At 41.1% G+C, this 22,786-nt stretch overlaps 1 protein-coding gene across 1 annotated transcript in view; it reads left to right on the top strand.

Moving 5' to 3' along the window:
* LOC138286566 (3 beta-hydroxysteroid dehydrogenase type 7-like) overlaps positions 1 to 21,802 on the top strand; it is a 77,396-nt gene extending 55,594 nt beyond the window's left edge. The window contains exons 4-7 of the mRNA XM_069226958.1: positions 2,307 to 2,415; positions 8,995 to 9,094; positions 13,908 to 14,070; positions 19,693 to 21,802. Of these exons, the coding sequence (XP_069083059.1) occupies positions 2,307 to 2,415; positions 8,995 to 9,094; positions 13,908 to 14,070; positions 19,693 to 20,099 (779 nt within the window). The 3' untranslated portion in view covers positions 20,100 to 21,802. The remainder of the gene's footprint in view (positions 1 to 2,306; positions 2,416 to 8,994; positions 9,095 to 13,907; positions 14,071 to 19,692) is intronic.
* Positions 21,803 to 22,786: the final 984 nt, after the last annotated feature.

The raw sequence follows: 22,786 nt of genomic DNA, 5'->3' as shown, positions 1-22,786 counted from the left end.
TTTTATTGATCCACCTACAGAAGGGAGGGCCTGCAACCTCCCTGCAGTTGGTTAGGGGTAATTTATGACACTTGACATTGTAACTATCGGCGTTGCACTCTTTGTTGTGCAACATGCTAAATAAAACAAAAGCGTAAAACATGTCAGACCCTTTACACGCTTACACACTAAGACCCATATTTATACTTTCTTTGCGCCGCATTTGCATCATTCTTTGATGCAAGAGCGGCGCAAAATACAATTATATTTTGTAAGTTTGCACCGCTTTTACGTATTACGCAAATGCGGCGCAAAGAAAGTATAAATATGGGCCTGAGGCCCATATTTATACTTTTTTAGCGCCGCATTTGCGTAATTTTTTACGCAGAAGCGGGGCAATTGTACAGAATACTATTGTATTTTGTAAGTGTGCACTGCTTTTGCGTCAAAAAATAACGCAAGCGTGGCACTGAAATAGTATAAATATGGGCCTAAGTTCATTTCCTTCTTTGACCAGCGATCCTTGATGGAGCGAGGGCTGAAGACACAGTGTGGCGCACTTATAGCAGGCGCCTGAATGGGGACTTGGCCTGTCCTGCAACTCTAATTGTTTGATTAAACTCGTATTTCAACTACACGTGCATTAGCATGAACAATTGATAAGGAATTGACTGTACTGATTGGGCAACGCCACCGGTAGAGGGGTGAGCAATTAAGAGAGGCTGGAACCCCCCACAGAACTCCCCTTCTCACACACAGCAAAGGGGACCCCAGAGAGCAATGTCAGCTCTAATTGTCAAAATAAAGGAATATGCCTTTTTTGCTTTCCACAAGATCAATGCTGAACTCAACACCCAGTAACTGAAGTAAACACCCAGTGATTGAACTAATCACCCAGTGACTGAAGGAAACACCCAGTGACTGAAGTAAACACCTAGAGACTGCCAGTAAATGTTCCTGAGTAGAGGGAAGTGGGTCCGGAGTTGAAGAAACCATAGCCAAACGCCATAGGTTCTAAAAATAAATTTTAAAAAAACATGTGGGGGGCATTAAGAACCCAAAGAGAAGGAAAGCAAACTGTATGCCCCACTGCGTGCACAATAAATGATGTAGTTTGCAAATACCCTACTTGAAATGTACTTGATGCGCAAACTAGGTGAGTGCAAATTGGCGCCCGCATACTATGTGCCAATAATCAATAATCGATCAAAGCAGAACTTCTCATAAAGAGAGGTTCAAGGAACTGAATAGAGTCTCTAAGCAACGCCCTAACATGAGCATAAGAAGGAATGGCGCGGAGAGTAGTGGCCTACTCTAGGAACAAGAACTATTATAGACAAACAAAATCTATGTTTCAACTTCATGTTTCTTCTGTCTTCAGTTGACCAATCAGCTTTCAGTGTGCTCATGGGAATGCATTCACTAACCATCTTCTCAGAAGAACACAGTAGTCTTTAGACAGCAACGCCTAAGATCGCAACTATGTCTTATCAAGTAACTATTTCATCTAAGTTCTCATGATTCACACTCCCATTCAAGACTGCATCCCAGTGGGTAAACTTTTAAATAACAAGTCTATTCATTAGCTTACAGCGGTCTTTTTAGAAGTAGAAACATCTGTATAAACGAGAAGAAAACATTCTTGCACAATAAGTATTCTTTATGAAAAACACGTTTTTAATAAAAGGTCAGATCAAGTTTTATGTGGAATCTGCAGTTTCTTATCTAAGTTAACTATCACTTGGTAGTCTCTATATTTCAGTGTTTCAGTCCCAGCACATGTAAGTATGATTGCCTACTGCAACTTTGCATTTAAGACACATTTGAAGCATCATTGTTTTTGTACAGCTATTTCAGCACTATTTCTCGAGATTTTAAAAACGCTTCTTTAGGAGACAGCCCCCTTGTCATACAGAGAAGCTTGTTGAGACTGAATATTAACAGTGTACATAGGGACGGAATGTATACAGTGCATAGCAAGGGCTCCAAGGTCTCTAACAAAAGCAGGTAAACAATACTGCCCCCAGCGGCCACCTCCTAGCGGCGCTGTATGTGACCGCCATAATTCAGTCCTTAAACCCCTGAGTCCCGATGCCGAAGTCCTGATGCCTGAGACCTGATGCCACTGCACCCCCGGCACTGATGACAGATATGTCCTTGAATGTGTTGAGAGCTCCGAACTGCTTTTTCAACCTCCCTGGGCCAAGAAAAAACATTTAAAACAGCTGGCGTTCCTGTGGGCGAGAAGTTTCTATAATTGAAAGAAACAAGCTGTGTAACATAATACTTTTACAGTTGGTTCCTCACTGTGCTAATTTCTTTCACAGGGACTGAGAACGTGATCGAGGCGTGCTGCGCTCAGAGCGTTCCGTATCTGCTGTACACCAGCTCCATCTCCGCCTTGGGTCCCAATGCGCAGCTGGAGTCAATGCTCAGGTACTGCTGCTGCTACTGCTGCTAAGGATACTGTTACTGCTGTTACTACTACTGCTAATGATACTATTGCTACTGCTCCTACTAGTAGTACAACTGGTAGTACTATTATTACTGCTAGTGCTATTACTTCTCCTGCTACTGCTACTACTTCTGCTGCTATGAAATGCTACTTCTGCTGGTACTACTACTGCTAATGATACAATTACTGCTATTACTACTGCTCCTACTAGTAGTACAACTGGTAGTACTACTATTACTGCTAGTGCTATTGCTTCTCCTGCTACTGCTACTACTGCTACTATTTCTGCTGCTATGAAAAGCTACTACTGCTGGTACTACTACTGCTAATGCTGTTGATATTACTTCTAGTAGTACAACTGGTAGTACTACAATTACTGCTACTACCAATTCCATTTGGTACTAGGGTTACTATTACTACTACTACTACTGCTAAAGATGCTACTGCTGTTGCTACTACTAATAGTAATGCTACTATTAATGCTAATGCTATTACTACTCCTGCTATTATGACTACTACTAATATTAGTTAGGGGTGGACGTAACTCACATAATTCTGTGTAACGTAATCATTCTGAACTACCTAAATGTTCTGCAAGATTAAGTGGAAATATGCAAGAGTAATTCTGCATTTACTGCTATTTTCTTAGAGTACAAATGCCCCCTTAAATCCAAAATAGAAGCAACAATGCATTTTGCACTAAGAGATAGTGCTAAATGCAACCGAACATGAATAGCAGCACGAGCAGCCACTCACGTTTGCTAGATGTGCATTACAGTAGGATTTGTTCCCCTAAAATTACTCTTAATTACTCAAGCAGCCATAATTGCATTATTATTGATAATTCTGCTTCAAAGAGTAATGCGGAGTTACTAAAATTACTCTGATTACTCCTACATAATTGAAATTCCACCCAGACCCACTATTAATATTAATTTGGTTTTGTTTTACTTTCAAGAAGCATTTGGTTACTCAAGCAGTCTAAAAATGCAATGTAAACGTAACGCTCCCTAAGCTTATTTAAAGAAATAAAGATAATATTGAGCCAGGAATAAAGGCAGTTTGTACATATTTATGAATCCATGAAGATGTTTGGGAGTACTGTACCAACCATGACCCATCAGCTAATAAAAGGAATTGAACATTTGATCATACATTTATTTAGAAGAAGATATTCTTCTTCTGGGCAAAGGCAAGAATCTGCTCGCTTCACAGTTTTCCATTTCAGTCTTCCAGGTCAGGAATACCTTCCTTATTGGAAAATTGGAGGAAAAATTCCAGGAAAGACCTGGTGAATACACTGTCACCAAATGTCAGGCCACTTTGAATGATAATCAATGAGATCAATGAGCACCAATGCAAACCTTGTACCGGAAGGAAAGGTCTACAAAAAATGTAAATGTCAAAGGCAGATTTTTGCCAGGCAGCTTCTGATTGTTAAACTGGTGTCATGGGTACAGATGAAGAATTGGTATGTTTACTTTCTGAACAAATTTCATACATGCATACACATTTGTCTGCTTCCAACTCCATTCTGAGCCACCAAAAATGAGCCATCAACAAATGTTTTAATAATTACGTCTGCCTGTCCTTGGTGACTATTCTTGAGCAAGGACTTTCTAACCCCCTTCTCATGAAACACACATCATTTCTTCACTTACACAGATACATGATAACATGAAGGTAGGAGTTCTTGCAAACTTCTAGTGGAAACATTTCATATGCTCCATCTGTTGATTCACACATTTTGTACCACTCTTTTACTTTTATTGTAATCTATATGTGAAAAATAAATTTTGCCTTAGCATAACTGTAACTGTTACAGCCGTCTTTCTCCCCTTGTTAACCATGACTTCCAGTTGTGCCCATCTATAACAAGTAAAGTCTCTTTCCACTGTCTGGCATTGAGTCGTGAAAGTTCTGAGTAGCTGATTTGGAAGAAAGAGTTAATATTTCTGCAACTGTTTGAAAATCATCTGCATACTTTCTCATGACATCAGAATCCTACACCTGTGTAACTCCTTTGTTTCAGCCTCATCACATGATGATCAATGAATTCCTGTATATGAAAACCTACTCATTTATATCTTATCTCTATGTGTACATATGTAGCTCATTTGTGGTGCTGATAGATTCCCTTGTCTCCTGTTTCTGTGACTCAAAGATCAATGTTTCCTTTGTTCATACAAATTTTCATTCTTCTAATTGTGTGTGAGCATATTTTCATTAACATATGGTTTGATGAACAGAGGCAATTCCCACCACCTCAGAAGAAGTAGATAGTTCAAAGGACATGGGAGAATGCAAAAGACATCGGCTGTAATGTTGTTTTATCACAAAGCTATGTTCTTGTAATGTAGAGCTCAAACAAACAACAGTAGCAGTGAACTAAGAACATCATCTAGACAAAAGATGTTTATTAAAGTGTTGTTGTCCATTTTAAGTACAAGCCTGTTGGTTGCAATTGCTAATAGCCCTTTTCTCTCACAGCACATCTAGGTTCTTAGATATTGAGAGTTATATGAACAAATGCAAAGTTCCATTCGTGTTCACCCGTACATTGTGATAGACGATAAGCACTGCCATCAACTGTAATGATCCACATGGAACGGCACTTGAAGAGTTTCAAAGTTGAGACTCAAATTATAGGTTCTTTGACCATCTCAAAATCACTTCTTGCTGTTTGGGCCTCTTAAACTGTTGTACTTCCAATGGTAGTTCTGTACTGAAAACTGACTATAAGCATATTTGCACAATGTGGAAAAGACAACAGATCTGCTGTCAGATGGTGGCGATTTCTTCATAGCATGAATCATAACTTGTTTAGAAATAATCCCTTCATTTGATATAGTATGCCCTAGGTAGTCATCTTCCACTTTGAAGAGGTTGCATTTGTCATTGAGTATTAATCCATTTGTAGATAAGCAAGAACATATATCTTCAAGAATTTCAAAATGTGATTCATCATCTTTCTTGAAAACCCAGATACACTCCTAAAAAAACTTGATGTAAGAGTGCATGTCTTTGAAATATTTAACATGGCCCTTAGAATTCTGAAGAGGTCGATACCAAACCAAAAGGCATACTTTTTTACCAAAATGTTCCAAAAAGGGTAATTAATGTGGCCAGCTTCTTCGACTCTTGTTCTAAATCCATCTGGTAATATGATGTTTTTAAATCTGATGTAAAGAAAACCATAGCACATTCTAGCATTGCAATCTCTCATTCATATTTATTAATGGATGTTATCAATTCTAATGTTATTGTTCAAGGCTCTAGGAGTCAAACACAATCTAAGGCTGCCATTTTTTGTGTGAGGTCAGTGGGCGAAAACCAATCTACTTATTTAACTCCACCAATAATCCCTTGGTAAATCATATGTTCTAACATTGTTTGAAGATTGGTTTATACAATGAAAGGAACGCCTCTCAGTTTCTGTTCCATAGTAATCAAATTGTCACTAATAATGATCTTGTGCTACTGCAGCAATTTGCCTAATTTGTCATTTAATACTTCCAAAAACAAACCTATTGTGTTACAGTCAAGATTGAGTTAATCAACTACCATGACTTGCTCAAGGACACATGGATCTTTAACCTATGCTGACCCCTCTACTTGAGCAAATAGACACCTTTGTGTGCAATGTAAATGTTATGCCAGTTCTAAAAAACCCTATGAACGGTATATTATTTATTTCAAAAGATACTGCGGTCACAGCTGGTTCTTGGAAATCCACAACATTGTCACTGAGAACCTTGTGAAAGAACACTTTGGTTTAAATAATTTATGGAAAACCTCAGACAGCCATGACTGCTAAGTTGTGCCCTAAGACGTGAATGGTGCACAACAGAGTGGCTTTATTGTCCTAGTCTGACACACTATTGCCATCCTTAACCACTAAAATCAGATATTTAAATTTTGGAGCATTGTTCTTTATAATCATGTTATTAATTGAGTACCACTATGATGGTCTCTCTATAATCATTCAAATTAGGCAAAATGAGCCCTGCTTTCACAAGTTCTGCAAAGAGAATAACCAGTAAACGAGTCTATGTGGAAAGAGCTACCACCACTGAAGCATAACAGTTTACTATCTCTGGTCATCTTCCATCAAACAGTCATCACATGATTCATTGTTTTTTTTACTCTAGTATAGAAATAATTCCTTTCAGATGTAGTGGTTATATTAGATTAAAAGATTTCTTAAGACTAGTTCTGGCCTAGTCAGAATCTTTCAGCTCACTCTCTCGTGCCAACGGGATTACCTTGGAAAGCTTTCTAAATATTTCTTGTCAGTCTGACCCAAGGTAATTTCCTTTAGCAAAATGAATTTCATTATCTCTACTGGCATTTTATCAACCTCAGTGGCTGGTAGATATGCCAAAAAGTATTCAGTTCTTCTTTTCTATGGAAGGGAGGATCTCCTTTACATTGAAGAAATGTTTGTGGTCCGTCAAATTGCATTTTGATGATGGAAAATTGCGGTTAGTATAAATAAATTACAGCTTATGGCAATTAATAAATTAATGAACTTGGAAAAAGAATAAAAAAATATTGTCAAAGTAATGTCATATCCAAACGATGGAAAGAGTATAACTATTATGTTAATACTCAATATCAACTACATTAATATTACAAAAAGTTCCTTTTCAATTAATGTACCGGGATCGACATATAAAAACCAAAAAGGGGCTTACACAAGATGATTGCTTTAAAGATTTTGCTTGTTTGATGTAAATTCCCCTCTTGTGATGCAGCATTCCAAGTATGCATGACTCAAATGAAGATGGACTAGTGTTGCATTGCAGCTCTTCTGAAAAAACAAGAGCTTATTGTGGTTGTGTGTGTGTGTCTGTGTGTGTGCGCACGCTCATCGAAGTGAACACCTCCTTGTCAAGAAGATACCAGATGACAACCCCACAATATATGGAGCACAGTCAAGTTTGTAGATTACTTTCAAGATGGCTCCCCTCATTAAATTCCAAATGCTGATAGAAGATACCAGGCCTACTGCAGTTTTAAGTCATACACTTGTGTTCCATTTTTGTTAACTATCATCTGATATTAGGTGCCATACTAAGCTGTGAGTACTGAATGCAGCAGGGTAGTCATAAAATCACACGCAAGAATGACTGGTGGATGCCTGGGGAATGGCGTGATGTAGGAAAGAAAAGGGTACAGATCCCGTATAGTAAATATTTTACGTGAGAAACAGATTATTTATTTTATGCAGATTTATTGAAGACAAACAGGGCAGGCATCCCAGCTAATTCACATCCAGCTTCGACAGACTCTTAAACATGAAGGGCCATATTTAAAAAAAAATCACACAAGGCAACACAGCAAGACACCTTGCTGTGCTTCACTGCATGAAAGGGAGAGGACAGGAATGCTCCATATCTATCAAGATCTGGTGCAGTCCTGCTTTCTCTGTGTGCTGGCGTACTGAGTGCTGCCTACAGCCAATCCAGGCGCCCTTGCCCCAGGACACCTTCCTGCACAAAAGCAATCCTTCGTAACTTTTTCCTCTTTCTACGTGTGCTGCAGAATGCAGCACACAGAGAAAGAGATAAAAGAGTTAAAAACAAAGAAAAATAAAGATATTTCTCTTCTTTATGTCTCCCCTGGGAAGGCATAGCGTTTTGACACATTCCCAGGACTACATACTCATGGTTAATCTGGGAATGCGCCAAAATCCTTGGGTGGATGTGTGGGAACACTCACGCTGACCATTGGAACGCCTCCCTAGGGCAGAGTAACACAAGACAGTGACTTGTGCTGCATTGCGTTACACCAGATTTACCAAGCCACGCAGGGCCATGCAAGATGTGGCCATGTGTGGCTTCATAAGTCTCATTCTAGGTTTTGTGTGGCACAAGGGCCACACAAAACCTTTGATAAATCTGGTCAATGATTGGAGCAGGAGGATTCCACAAATAACAAAGGAGGGAAAAGGGAAAATTGACTAGGTGAACATAAATATAATATATAAGTACAGATATAACAACGTCTCACGCAGCATCCTGCCGGAATGTGTGGAGATCTACACACTGGGCAAGTGTATGGGAGAGGACTTCCTCTGAGAACCATCATACAAAGTATTCATACTGCATGGTCATCTTTCATTCAGCTCCCCTTGCAGCATCATGACAGGAGGAGCTATGTGAGTACTGTAAATATTAGATGTTGCTATTACCCAAATTAAAGTTACTCACTTAGTGAACCTTGGGAGGATTAAAGACTGAATTATTCTTGCCCGAATTAGAACTTGGGACATACATATTGTAAAAAAGCTATGAGTTAGAAAAAGAAGATGCGCTTCCCATAGAAACCATTTCTTAATGAATGAATTCCTTCAGTAAAAGAGCAAATTACTGGTATTGGGATGTCTATCCCTGGGAGCAGCCAATCATTGAATGAGTCTGCAGCATCTGCACTCCTTCTCATACTCCAGCATAACTTCTGATTTTCTAGCTTTTGTGGCAGAAGCATGCTTGACCTCTGAATCCTTTAACAGTGATTGCTAGGGATGGAACCTAACAAAACTTTTTTTCTATTAGAGGAACAGAGGACACCAAGTACAATGGTGAACCCGTGTTGCCGTATGGGAAAACCAAGGCTATGGCAGAGAAACTTGTCCTCAAAGCCAACGGAGAACAGGTATGTACAATAACTCTTGCTGAAGTTTATGAAGTTTAAGAAGGGCTCTTGCCATCTAAATGGGAAGAGACTGTAATCAGTTGTTCTGAACTGTTTATTTTACATCACAGCACCAACAGTAATCAGAATAAGTCACTTCATGTAGCCCTTTTGTGAACTTCAAAATCATTTCTGTGAAGACATTTTCTAAATTATTTTATCCAGTCATTTGTATTAATTTTCTAATTGCACATTCATTTCACTTCATTCTTATTATTGTATATTCTACTGCACGCTTATTTTCTATAGTATCATAAAAAGTGTCTTTAGCAAAGATCCCAACTGACAAGTGTTTCACTCCTTTGAGGTAATAACTCCTGGAAGTCCTTCATGACCTACGGTTTATTATTTTGTTTTGCCCAGTTCAATTAGATTATTTCATTTGTGCCATATACATTTATTTACATTTTGTGGTACCAAGAATCTTAGTTTTCATATTTTTGGATTATTTTCCTCTCTTACTTTATGGTAAGGTGGCATGCTCCATATATCACTATAAATATGTGTTCAGGACTTTATATTTTGGAAATAAAAACATTCACAGGCTAAACAATGACAAGTATGAAATGTACTTTATGTGCAAATAAAAGTTTTCCAGTTATAAATGGAGAAAGGAATGAAGTTTGAGCATTCACAGAAACAGTAAACATAACCAGAATGTCTTGAAGGGCAGGCCGCTTATAGCAAAGCTTTGCACTATAGGTTTATGAAACTCATGAATAGAAAAACCTGGTAGGAATATTGGTAGTGATGGCGTAGGGCACTCAGGCCAGCAACTTAGTTAAATAAACTGAACTTGTTTCAAGCCAAGAAACTAGCTTTTAAGAGGTTAGTTGGTAAGTTATATGCTTGAAAAAAAGACACAGACCTGAATTTAGCTGTGTGTGGAGTAAACTGGCTCACCAATAAATCCGGGATGTCTGCCCGGTAACTATTAAATAATGCAATATTTGCACACACTTCTATTTGGGAAAAATAGAACATGTCATTGCCAGTCAGTAAACTCTGAATTTCAAATAATTTACCAAGTGGGGATTATCAAAATAAATTGGGCATTTCACGTAGGTAGTTTACGCTTGTAAGTGTAAAGTTACTCAAAAGTGTACATACGTATTAAGCTACTATTGCTAAAACTTTGTGCCACGTGTGGTGCTGGACTTAATCCAGATGGAACTGGAGAGCATTTACCACTGTTTTGGGTCCTTTTTGCTGTAGTAACTTGAAAAGTGCAGTTGTCAATAGCAATGTACTTAGGGGCATATTTATGTAGCTTTCACGCAGCACAGCAAGCCACCGTGCTGCGCTGCGTTAAAGGGAAAGGCAGGAATGTGACGTATTTAACATAATATGACACTTTCCTGTTGTTTCCTTGCGTTGCCACCCTTTTTTCCTGCTTAGTGCTGCAGTGCAAGGGTGTCTGCATTGCAAACAAGATTGTTTTGTGCATGAAGGAACACCTTCCTGCCCAAAAATATTCCTCTGAGGATTTTTTCCTCTTTCTAATTGTGCATGTGCTGCAGAATGCAGCACACTTAGAAAGAGGAAACAACAAGGAGAAATAAATATATTTCTCATTGTTACGCCTCACCTAGGGAGGCGTACAATTTTGATGCATTCGCAGGTTTACAAGAACTTGTAAACCCCTTCCCAGAAAGGGAGTGGGGGGTTCACGAATCTTCCCTTAAAAAGAAAAAATAATGTTATAATCATTTTTTTTAAATGAAGGGTTTGGGCAGTTTCCTCCAAAATAAAATTAATTTTAACTATATATGTGTGCGTGTATGTCTACACACACACATATATATATTTATATATATATATATATATATACATATACATATATATATATATATATATATGTACAAAAAATAGGGGGTTCACTTACCTTATATGTACTTACCTTGCATTGTAAATGTTTGTGTGGTATTGGTATATATATATATGGTAAAAACATGCGTGGCAAAGGCATTGAGTGGTAAATGCATTGCACTGAAAAGGGAAGAGTATTCTTTTGGGTAGGGGTGTTATTTTTTGTTTGCTTAGAAGTTACTTTTTAGTAAAAGAGATCTGGTGCTCTGTACCCTGTTTTCAGTGTACTTCGGCATGACAAAGCATCATAGTAATATGTGTTCCCACTTATACAGGGGTGTGTGATTGTCTGTGTGTGTGTTTGTCTGCATGCGTGTGTGTGTGGTGGTGTGTATGTGTGTGTGTGCATGGGTGTGTTTGTATGTGTGTGTCTGCATGCGTGTGTCGGTGTGTGTGTGTGGTGTCTGCATGTGTGTGTGTATGTGAAATATGTTGGTGTATGTGTGTGCAGGCATATGTGTCTGCATGCGTGTCGGTGTGTGTGTGTGTGTGTGTATGTGTGGTGTCTGCATGTGTGTGGGTGTCTGTGTGTGTATGTGTCTGTGGGTGGAATATGTTGGGCACAAATGTTCCAGTGCAGACAGAGCTGAAGTCTGCTATGTCGCCATCACTGGAATGTTAAAAGTTGGTGCTGATTTGAAGGAGAATATTAGATGGAGTGGGGAGTTAGGAGCTGAAGAGAGAAGGGGTGGAAGCAGAAGCTGCAGCTATGATGCCAGACACCCCTAAGTATCCTTTGTAGCCCTTGGATAGCTCTTACTTTTTGAAATTGTTACCCGGGGCCTTTCTCTGGTTGCCGTGATAGATCCCCACATTTCTGGAGCCATAATCTGTGTTTCCGTGAGCCAAACTCCCTTCCACACTCTGCTGGTAGAGGATTGAAATGTGAAAGAACTAGTGCTCAGGTGAACCCAGATTTAAGAGGGCCTAGCACCTCCTTGCGCCACATCAGCGTCATTTGTTTGCCCAAAGACCCAAAATCACTGCACCAGATTTACAAAGTGGTTCATTGCACTCATTGCGCCACTTTGTAACCCCTTGCACCACAATATGCCTATGCCAGAAATTTTATGGGGCGAGGGGGGCAAAAAAATTAAATCTAAAAGATTTATTTGCGCCATTTTTTGCAGCATTTGTATAGCCTGCGCAGAGCAGGCGTTAAAAGGAGGCACACCATTATTTATAATAAGCCTCAAGGTGCTTTGCAGGATTAGCATCAACATTTTTTATGCTAATCCTGCAAAGCGCCAAACTAGTGTCCAAAATGTTGATGTAAGTTCCCTAACTACCCACATGTTGCGCCGTATCTTTATTACGGAGCACACATGGTGGCGTTGGGGGGGCTAAGGGGCACAAGAAAAGTGGCGCTGAATTGGATGCAACACCGCTTTTCTTAAATCTGCCCCAGAGTCTTTTCCCTATTTCCATGATAGCTCGAGAGGACTGTCAATTAGAGCTAAAAGAAAAGGATGAGTGAGGTGTCTGGAAGATGTTGTAGAAAAGTTATTAAAGTGTGCGGATCCTATTATAGAATGGAGGTAGGAGCGGTACTGAGCTTTCTGAAGGAAAGCTGTCCCCGAAAGGTAAAGGTAGTGCACTCATATTAATGTATTCACTACTTTCAGAATAGGAACATATGTAGCAAAATTGGAGTGAGTGAGTGGTTCACGCCTAGAATATGTGGCTTAAATAGCAGACGAGTAAAGGCACGCTTTGGGGACAGATTTATGAAAAGTGGGGCTGCACCTAATTCAGCACCACTTTTCTTGTGCCCCTTAGTGCCCCCACTAATGCCATGATGGTAGCGCCGTATTTAAAATACAGCGCACCGTGGCGACAGGGCGACTAGTGTCGTAATTTTTTATGCTAGTCTGGCGCTTTGCACGATTAGCGTAAAAATGTATGACGCTAATCCTGCAAAGCACCCAGAGTCCCATTGTATTCAACGGGAACCTCTGTATAACGCCTACACCTTCACAGGTATTACAAAATGCTAATTAAAAGATAGATTCCTTTGTGCCATTTTTACGGCCCCACCTAGCACTGGAACGCCCCCTTGCATACATTATGCCTGGGGCAGGCATAATGTGTCGCAAGGGGTTACAAAGTGGCATATGCCCCTAGGTTTTCAAGCACTTATGTGATAGGAGAGGATGTGGTGTTACAGGCAAAGCTCCACACTTTTGGAACTGAGGATTGCAAGTTCGAGTCCCAGCGTCAGCTCAACATCTTGTGATTCCAGGCGAATCACTTAATTTCCCTTTCGCGCTATATAAAACAAAAATAAAATATTTGTCACTGAAGCTGACTGGGTTATTTCTGTCGCTTATCAGTAGTGGTTTGAAAAAGAATCCTAAGGTTCAGGGTAAAGTTGTGCTAAAGCTAAGTAAAAGATGCAACTAGAGTTTTGTCCGGCAGTTTTCTGAACTTGTGTATATTTCAGTTGGTCATAAAACGTTACAATAAATAATAGAATAATGTCTATTCAGTGGGAGGCAGCCTCTGGAGTGGAAAGTGATTTACTTCTGAGCAGCAGTGCTCAGTGTTCATAAGGCACATTTCCATCTTGCTTAGTTAGCTAGCCAAAGAATGATCTAAAAAATAAGTTTGTGCGCTTTTTATAGTAAGGATGCAACCCCGACTGAAAACATTTTCATTGGTGCTCACTCCTTAATTGCCATTTACAATCTGTTCCTAAATTTCTCCCACGTTATTCTTGCCACTTACATGCACTTGCTGGGATGGGCCATTCGCTCAACACTTACTGATGTGGTGGTCCATATTCAATAGTTTGCTGTTGTGCAATGATTCTTTGCTGACTCTCTATCATTGCATTATGTATAATCTCTCTGTATGAATATAGTTTTCAAAATCCTGTGTTCACGTGTGTTTTGCTGTTTTTCAGCTGGCCAATGGCAATAAGCTTGTCACTTGTGTGATTCGTCCAAGTAACATTTATGGAGAGAAGCTGAAAGAGATCCAGAACACCTATGTGGCCACAAAAGCCAGGAAGGGCTGTCTGACCTCTCTTGAACCGGAAGGAGTTCAGAATAACTTCACATACGTAGGTACGTTGTAACGCTCTTTGAAGATTTAGCTCATTTAAAAAAGAGGGCAGTTTTCCCCTTTTCTATATTTCAGATGGTGATGCTTTCCACTGCACGTAAAAAGAAATCTAAGGCCCGAATTTAAGACAAGTGGCGCTGCATCTAATACAGCACCCCTCTCCTTGCTCCCCATAGTGCCCCCCTACCACCACCATGTGTGCGCCATATTTAATATACCGCGCACCATGGCACATGGTAGGGGCAACAGCTTCAAAGTTTTTGACGCTGTTGATGTTCTGTGCAGGATTAGTGCCTAATGGGTCCATATGTACTCCTGCAGAGTACACAGGGGCCCATTGAAAACAATGGCATGCCCCCTTTTAACATCTGCTCTGTGCAGGCATTAAAAATAGCAGCTAAAAATGGCGCAGTGGAATCTCTTACATTCCAATGCACCATTTTTGCGAGTCCCCTAACAGGGGCACGCCCCCCCTTGCATACATTATGCCTGGCACAGGCATAATGTGGTGCAAGGGGTTCCAAAGTGGCGCAATGCATGCTTTGCGCCACTTTCTAAATACGGTGCAGTGAATTTGGCCACGTTGGACCACATTAACGTCATAAAAAATGTGGTGCAAGGAGGCGCTAGGCCCTCTTGAATCTGGGCATAAGTGTATTAGTTCTTGGCACTGCTCAAACATAGACCATTGCTGTATCGAGAAGTAATATCCAATATAATCTTTGACATTTTTATTGGGTATGATCATTTATAGCATACAGAAATCTATTATGGACTGTTTAAGTAAGGACATCATTTTTGACGTGGTCCCCAACTTTTCCATGTCTGGTTTTGTTGACCTTGGGATTCTGTTTGTTACACCACTGCTAAACAGTGGTATGTAGTGTGTACTTTCTCCCTACAACATGTAATGTGCATTGCATTTACCTTACTGGCTTTTCTAACTAACCGAGTGTGGGAGTTCTGAAAAGAAGATGAGAATAGTGTGCGCAGTGTGTGTGTGAGAGTCAGTCCTTGGCTAGTGCATTGGATAAGACTGGGACCTCTCCACCAACTTCTCAGAACATTCCTGGGAAGGTAACACTTTCAAGAAAGAAGACTGTGCATGCCTTCTGGAAGAAGAGGGCTCACTGACTCACTGCTCATGTTGACAGCTGACACCCAAAGACTGGAGCTGCTGTTAAGTGTCAAACGGTTGTTTGCTTGCTCCAGGGAAACAAAAAGCAGAAGGACTCCTGAATCCAACAAGGCCCACCCGACCACTAGGGGCTGGACCCTGCAGGAGCCCCAGCTAAAGATAACCTAGAAGTCTGTCCTGAGGACTTCAGGATTTCTAACATGACCAGGAGGAACTTTCCCAACAGTTGAAGAAAAAAATTGTGAAAGTAATTTTATCCATGGGACCAGGTGCTAAGGCTTGCTGCGGGTGGGGCACACCCTCAATGGGAAAGAAAACCAGGTTCTTTCCACTCTGAGCTCTTTGCCATGCTGAAACTGGTTGAGTAAGACATTGTGGTAAAGGCTTCAGGCCTCGTGGAGCCATGACTTGTTACAGCTTCCAGCCTTGCCCCAGTGGTAGATTTTGAGAATAAAAAAAGTGACTTAGTCGGAAGGTCAAACCTCTCTTTCAGTACCACTACTTCTCGCTGTATCACTTCTCACTACCTTACTCACCTCTCTCTGTCTCTCTGCTTCTGTTTTTCTCATGTCACTCACTCTACCTCACTCTAGCGAGAGGCTCCTGCCCCTTCAGCTCACTCTTGCAGATTTCTGCTTTCTCCCTTTGTGACGTTTTTTCGATTTTCTCTTCCTCTGTCTTTCCCATATGTGACTTTTGCTCACAGTAAATGCTTGAGGCATAAAAAGTAAGTGACGGCTCTAAAAAAGTCACGGTGTCCCGCACCAGAAACCACCGGCTCAAATTAAGCACTGAGTTACCCATTTCTCCTTGACTCTTTGGATAGACATAAATGAGAAGTTAAGGCTTAGCTCAAAGATGGTACAGGGTTTAGTCCGGTAGAGTGCAACAGACTTATCCATATGCAATAATTGTGTTACTGTCCAGCTATAGTTATGAATATAAAACATCTTAATAATATCTCAGAATATATTTAATCATATTTATAATATGAAACAGGAACGAAGCGCAGGACCTTGATAAAACCACGATCTCTGGCTTTGCTGATAGACGTGCTGAAAGCAAAAACACAACACACTAGTTATGCAGTTAGTACAACATTGGAAAGGCTCAGCAATGATCACAAACATGTACTGATTGCAATGACTAACTCAACATGATCGTAATTCTGTAATATGGAGGACTGCAGTCCTCCCGCCAAAAACGAGATAATTTGTTACTGATTTGCAGACCTTTACTATTTATGATCCTAATGATCTGGTTCATTGTAAATATCCTCAAACAAATCAAAACACAATGGCAGTCTACAGTACAGCTTACCACCAGCCAGCAAAGTTTGTAGACAGTGTCTTGGAGTTCATGAAAGTAACATAGTGGCATATTTACAAGAAAGTGGAGCATCAGCATTGATTCGCCACTTTTCTTACGCCTCCCTGTTCCCTCTAATGGCACACAATACCACAATTGCGTCTACATTTTTGGAGCTATTGTGGCACTTTGCTGCACTAGCGGCAACATTTTTTATGCTAGTCCAGGAAAGCACAGGGAGGCCGATAGGAGATTAGGCCCATAGGAGATAGGAGAAATGACACCACGAATAGTGCAGAGAACTCTAGTAAATTTCACTGCGCCATTTTTTCGGGCCTTCTTGCGTCGGAACGCCCCCCTGCATTCATTATGCCTGCTGCAGGCATAATATGGCTCAAAGGTTAACAAAGTGGCACAATGCATGCACTGAGCCACTTTGTAAATATGGCTCAGAAAATCACCTCCTTAACATCACATATGCTTAAAAACCAATGACGCTAGTGTGACACATGGAGGCGCAATGGGCTTGTAAATCTGCCCTACTGTAGCTGGTGGGCTAAGCCTATTTTAGATGGCGTTGGTCTCTTAAAATTGACATTTACTGTTATCTGGAGACCCCGGACAATCCTGGTCAGCAGCTCTATGTTCAGAAGGGGCAAACCTCTATGATGTTGGTGGGAAGGCTGCAGTCTGTGCACATCTGGTGCAAGTATGGAGGCACAGAAAGAATCACACAGTGCAGCAGCGTGAAACAAGCACAAGCTAGTTTACAATCCAGCCAAATGCCAGACTTCTGCCCAGCCTGCATGTTCTACGAAGAAAGCAATAGTACATTGAAGGTGCTTCGTTGGATGGTGCTCACAGTCAGGTCACTGACACTTGCTTGAGTAGTTTCTTACATCAGCCTCCTCCGTCAACTGCTTCCAAGCACTGCGTAAACCTCTCTGGTCTTCTTGGGCATGGCAGGGCCTTTCTCTGCATACAGGGTCAGTAGAAGGGTAGGGCAACAGAGCTCAAATGGGGGCTTCTAGGTTGAACCTAGCATACCAAGAGGAAACAGCAAGCATCCTGCTCCAGTTTGTGAAAGCACCAACACCAGCATGATCAACTCAGGTCTGTGCTCAGAAAGGGGATCAGCAGGCTGGAGGAAAGCACCAGCTTATATTTCCAGATGCCCTCCAAGTGGCCTTGGAAGCCAAAAAAACAGGGAAGAAGAACGGGGGAGCTAGGGATGTCCGTGTCCTCAGGGGGCAGCATCCATCTTCCATCTTGCAATTGCCATTCTTACAAACAAGTAAATGTTCACAATTAGTTGAACTACTAGTGATTGCAAACTACCAAATGCTGCATTCATTGATTCCAGCTTTGATTTCAATACATATTGCAAAAATTATGCACATATTGTAATGTTTAGGGGCCCACTGAGGGGCCAGGCGCTGCTCAGCGTCAAAACAACAGAGACATGTTTGATGCCCAGGGCAGGCAGAGGGTTAGTGCTCACTAGACTAGTTGCTTCTGAAGGAAATAAAAGCTTCAACACTCTTGAATACTGTGCATAACTCAGTGAAAACAGTTATCCCAGGGTTAGGCTGCAGTGGCACCCTGCATCACTGGAGAAACAACCACTTGAATTGTACTCTATAATGACAATGCAGAACACAGAAACAACTGCTGCAGTATGCTGTTACTCAATTACTCAGATGAGACAACTTCTTCTGGTGGCAGCTGGGCGGCACACACTTGATTATCTCAAACAATCACAGGGGTCAATATCTTACTTCACTTGGACTAGGCATATAAATAATAGTATACACAAAGAAGACAACATCACTAGTTTGCATCTGGGCAACAAGATATCAGTGCCCAAATTATACAGTCCCTCCTACTCCCTCCTGCACAGTGATACTGTATTACTCAGGGAAACATCTACCACAGATCTCACCGTAAGATACACAATACTGTTGGGTAATAGTCGCTGAAGAGATGGAATAAATGAAACCGTAACTATGTGTTGCCCATCACCTTTGACCAAGGCATGTCACCCATACTCCAAACCTGCAGTAACCGTGAGGACATGCTAACATATGAACTATTCATTATACTGTAGTTAATTTCTTGGGTAACTGTGAAATACAGGACAATAACACCAGTCTCCAGTTTCCAAGGTCTGTAACTTTCCCTGTAGACAAGATCGCCCTAGCCTTGTGAAGTTTCGTGTGCAGATATCAGTTAAGTGATTGATCGTGTGTGTTCCGCTGTTAAATTACTGCTTGTCTCAGGATTTTAGGCCTGAGTCCCAAAATAAGGGTAAATTTGCATCCCCAGTTTTAGGTTTTCATATGGGTGTCAATTTACTAATTTTGGGAGTTCATAAAACAAAATCCCAAGCACTGCCTGGAAATCTGCAGCAAGTGGTGGTTTGCAAGTGTACTTGTGGGAAAATTGTGCGGATATGCAATTGCAACCACCTGGAAGTATTTCCACATGTGCAATTCTACCTAACGAACAATCCAGCATTGGCAAATGTCAAAATACTTGTGCAATGGCAGTCAAAATAAAATCTCCAATGAAATAGAAAAGCATCTTCTTCAGGGGCCTACCAATTTTAGGGTTGATTCTTTCTCCTTCAGACCTTGGAAACGTATTTGCTTCGGTTCTTGACAAGAAATATTTTCTGACTAACTCCAGGAAGGGCATGGGTGGGAAAAAAGTATGAGAATATCCACTAACCCTCGAGTTTGAGGCTGTTCCCAAACTTTCCAGTGAAGTAACTTCCTACCCCTTGAGTGGAACATACAAGCAATATTGCAACACTGAGAGGTGATATTGCTTGAATAAAAGGATTAACATGTGCAGGGTCACCCTTTATTAATAGCTTGACATTTGTGAGCATAAGGTGGACATGCACATACAAGTAGCTATGTGAATTGTGACCTTATGCTGTATACCAATACATGATTGATGTGGGAAACCAAAGGTAGGATCTACTCTACAAATTAAACCGCTAAATTATAATTTCCTTTCCAGTCATCATCATCGGGAGGGTTCCTTAATGGGGTGCATATTTGAGGAAAGAACATGTGATAATGTCCCTAAATCTATGTAGTTGTGTGCATAACCTGCCTGTCTTGGTACTCTTTCTCACAATCATATCCCACAAATTCTTCCTATGTTCCAGGAAACGTGGCATGGATGCATGTACTGGCTGCTAGACAGCTGCAGCTGAAGCCAGAAGTTCTGGGTGGGCAGTTGTACTATTCATACGATGACACCCCGGTGCGGCAGAGGTGCCTGCTGATGCGCAATCTCTTTTTGGAGGTGGACCCTACAGTCCGACTGGGCTCGTGCGTACCTTACTGGAAGATGTGCTTATTCATACATATTCATGGGCTAATCTCCTTCCTTGTGAAGCCTTTCCGGACCATAAAGCCAATCCTCACCAAACAATTGTTGAATGTCATTGTTACCTCCTTATCCTATGAAACAGACAAGGCCACCAGGCACTTTGAGTACAGTCCTCGCTACAGCTGGGAAGAGACTAAATCGAGGGTCAGTCAATGGTTGAAAAGTATCGAAGACAATTAGGGGACAGGCAAGACATTGTTATGCATCCTAACTAAAATTTTCGACAACAAGCCAGAAAATCAATCTAAGACTTTTTAGGCATTTAAAATTAGAGTCATCCCTCAGAAAGTGCTGTGTGTAGCAACTGTGACTGCTTGAAAACTTTGCTGATTAGGAAAGGGAAAATTTCAACCAGGCGTGGCTTGACAAATTACACGGCTGTAAAGAAGAGTGCCACGCAAAAAGACAAATGGTTAACGACAGGCAGGCTCCAAGCCCTTTACTGAACACAGCAGTGTCTCTGCCAGCGCATGCATTATCAGGCCTCACCCTAAAAAGGGTGGAATCCATAATTTCCAGTATTCTGCAAGCAGTACCAGATTTAATTGCATTTCATGCGCACTTTTCATACTGCTGGAATTCACCCCATCTGTCTGGATGACTACACACGTAGGAAGGCACGGTAAACTGCAGTCATTTGGATTGGTGCTTGGCCAATCAGAATCACATAAGCACACATATTAATTCCTGATTACCTGAGCACTTGAAAGTTATTCACTCATAGCATTCGAAGTACATCTTCTTTCTGTTATTCTGATTGGATCATCTGGCCAGATAGAATTGATTCCTCTGTTTTAGCTATACTGGTTGGCTGCTGATCAGCCTGTCAGAATGACTGTGCTTTCCCAGATTTTTGCCGACCCCTATGAAGTTTCGGGTGAAACTATAAATGCGTGACTATGCATTTTAGTGTGGTGATACGGACATCAGCACTAAAATGCGTTAGTTTAACCCCTGATGCGTTGCTCTTGACAGGGCTGCCGGTCCGAAAGGTGAAGTTCGACAATAGAACCAGAAATCTTGTTTGCAGTTATATACAATTTAGGAGAAGGCAGTCAGCCAAGGAGTCAATATCTGAAATACAACAGGGTGACGTCTCTATTCCTGGGCCTAAGGACCATGACTGTTGATGCTAAAATGTAGTTGTCAGCCAGTTGGGAAATGACGCATGAGTGAGCCAAGAGCTATCTCAATGTGGTATGTACTGTAGAAATAATCAATAAACTTACTTTAAATTAACTAACTTTATAGTCCATTGAAACATTTACGAGTGAGGCTTGTGGTAGTGCAAATTTGGTGAACTGAATCACCTCTGCACCAAACGTTTAAAAATAAATGAGACGCAAAGCGGTACATTTATTTGCCAGGATTAAACAGATTAGGCAATCGAGGGCACCTGGAATTTAAGGGTCTATTTCTTTTATCTACTGTCTCCCGCCTTTACATTTATGCACATATGTAAATTGCATGTTTACCTTCTGGGAACTCAACTAGTGCATTGCATCAGAAACCGATTGGAAGCTCTATATATCCTTGATGAATGATTGTACCAAAGTATTCTGTGTTGTTACAAAGAAAATAAATCATTCATTTGTACTGCAGACAGTATAGTTTCTAATTTTGCAATTTTGTTGTTTCAAGAATATTAATGACTACTGCACATAAAATAGATTTGAATACCTGATAGTAAGCCTGTATGTTATTGCTTTGAGGCACCCTAGTGTCAGAAACCAGGTTGGACAGCAATTCTCACGCCAGGTCCCCAGGCAGTGCAGGGTATTTTAGGAAACAGTCTATGTAGCCTTGCTTTTTTCAATATGAAAGCTTCTTAGCTGCAGGAGGAAGGTCATGCTAGAATCTTTATTTCTTCCTCCGCTAAGAAGTCTCCTCATTGCCAACACCATGGAAAACTGGCCGGATGCTCTGCCCACGGATTTACTGATACAGGAGGGACTAGTAACTCCAAAGAGACTGAGGCCCATATTTATACTAAAAGCGGCAAAAATGTGGCGCTAAAAAAGTATAAATATGGGGCTGAGTTACTAGCAATTTACGATTGGCACCCTGGGGAATTTGTAATTAAATATGTATTTCCCTGGTAATTCCTAATTTTCCCTCTGTTTTACTTGTTTGGAGCACCTGAAATCTCCAAAGAGAAAAACACCGCAGGGCATAATTATGAATCCCTTGCGCCACCACTGCGTCACTTTTTATGATGCAGCGGTGACGCAAACTTTGAGCTCATATCTATAAGGCGTGCAAAGCCACTTTGCGTGGCTTTGAATGGTCTCACAGGCATGGAGTAAGGCATAGCAGCGCAAATTGCTGTGTTGCCTTACTCTGCGCTAGGCAGACGTTCCATGTGTGTTGCAGTCGATGTTCCCTCGCAACACCCATGGATTTTGATGCATCCCCAGATTTACAAGAGTCTATAAACCTGAGTATGCACCAAAACCTTATGCCTTCCCAGGAAAGGTGCAACGAGGAGAAATATCTTTATTTCCCCTCATTTTTATCTCTTTCTACTCGTGTGCATTGTGCAGCACACAAAGAAAGAAGAAAAAGACTCCATTGATTGATTTTGTGCAGGAAGTGCCCCATGGTGCAAGGCTGGTTTTGTACTAGGCAGCCAAAACGGCTCCATCGCAGTGGGAAAGGACCGGAACGGGCTGTATTGCATAGATACAGTGCCTTCCTGCCCTTTCCCTCTGATGCACACCAGCCTAGCAAGGTGACTTGATTCGCTGCCCTGCTTCAAAAGCCCATAAATATGGGCCCAGGTCTGCAGAAAATCTATGGACCTTGTCATTCCAATGGGGCTGGTAACTGGTGTTACCATTGACAATAAGTAATTGCACACGTGTACA

Source organism: Pleurodeles waltl, chromosome 3_2 (assembly GCF_031143425.1).
Source record: "Pleurodeles waltl isolate 20211129_DDA chromosome 3_2, aPleWal1.hap1.20221129, whole genome shotgun sequence".
Classification (NCBI taxonomy): domain Eukaryota; kingdom Metazoa; phylum Chordata; class Amphibia; order Caudata; family Salamandridae; genus Pleurodeles; species Pleurodeles waltl.
Note: the sequence above shows the minus strand (reverse complement) of the source record. Positions and strands in the feature narration are given on the sequence as shown.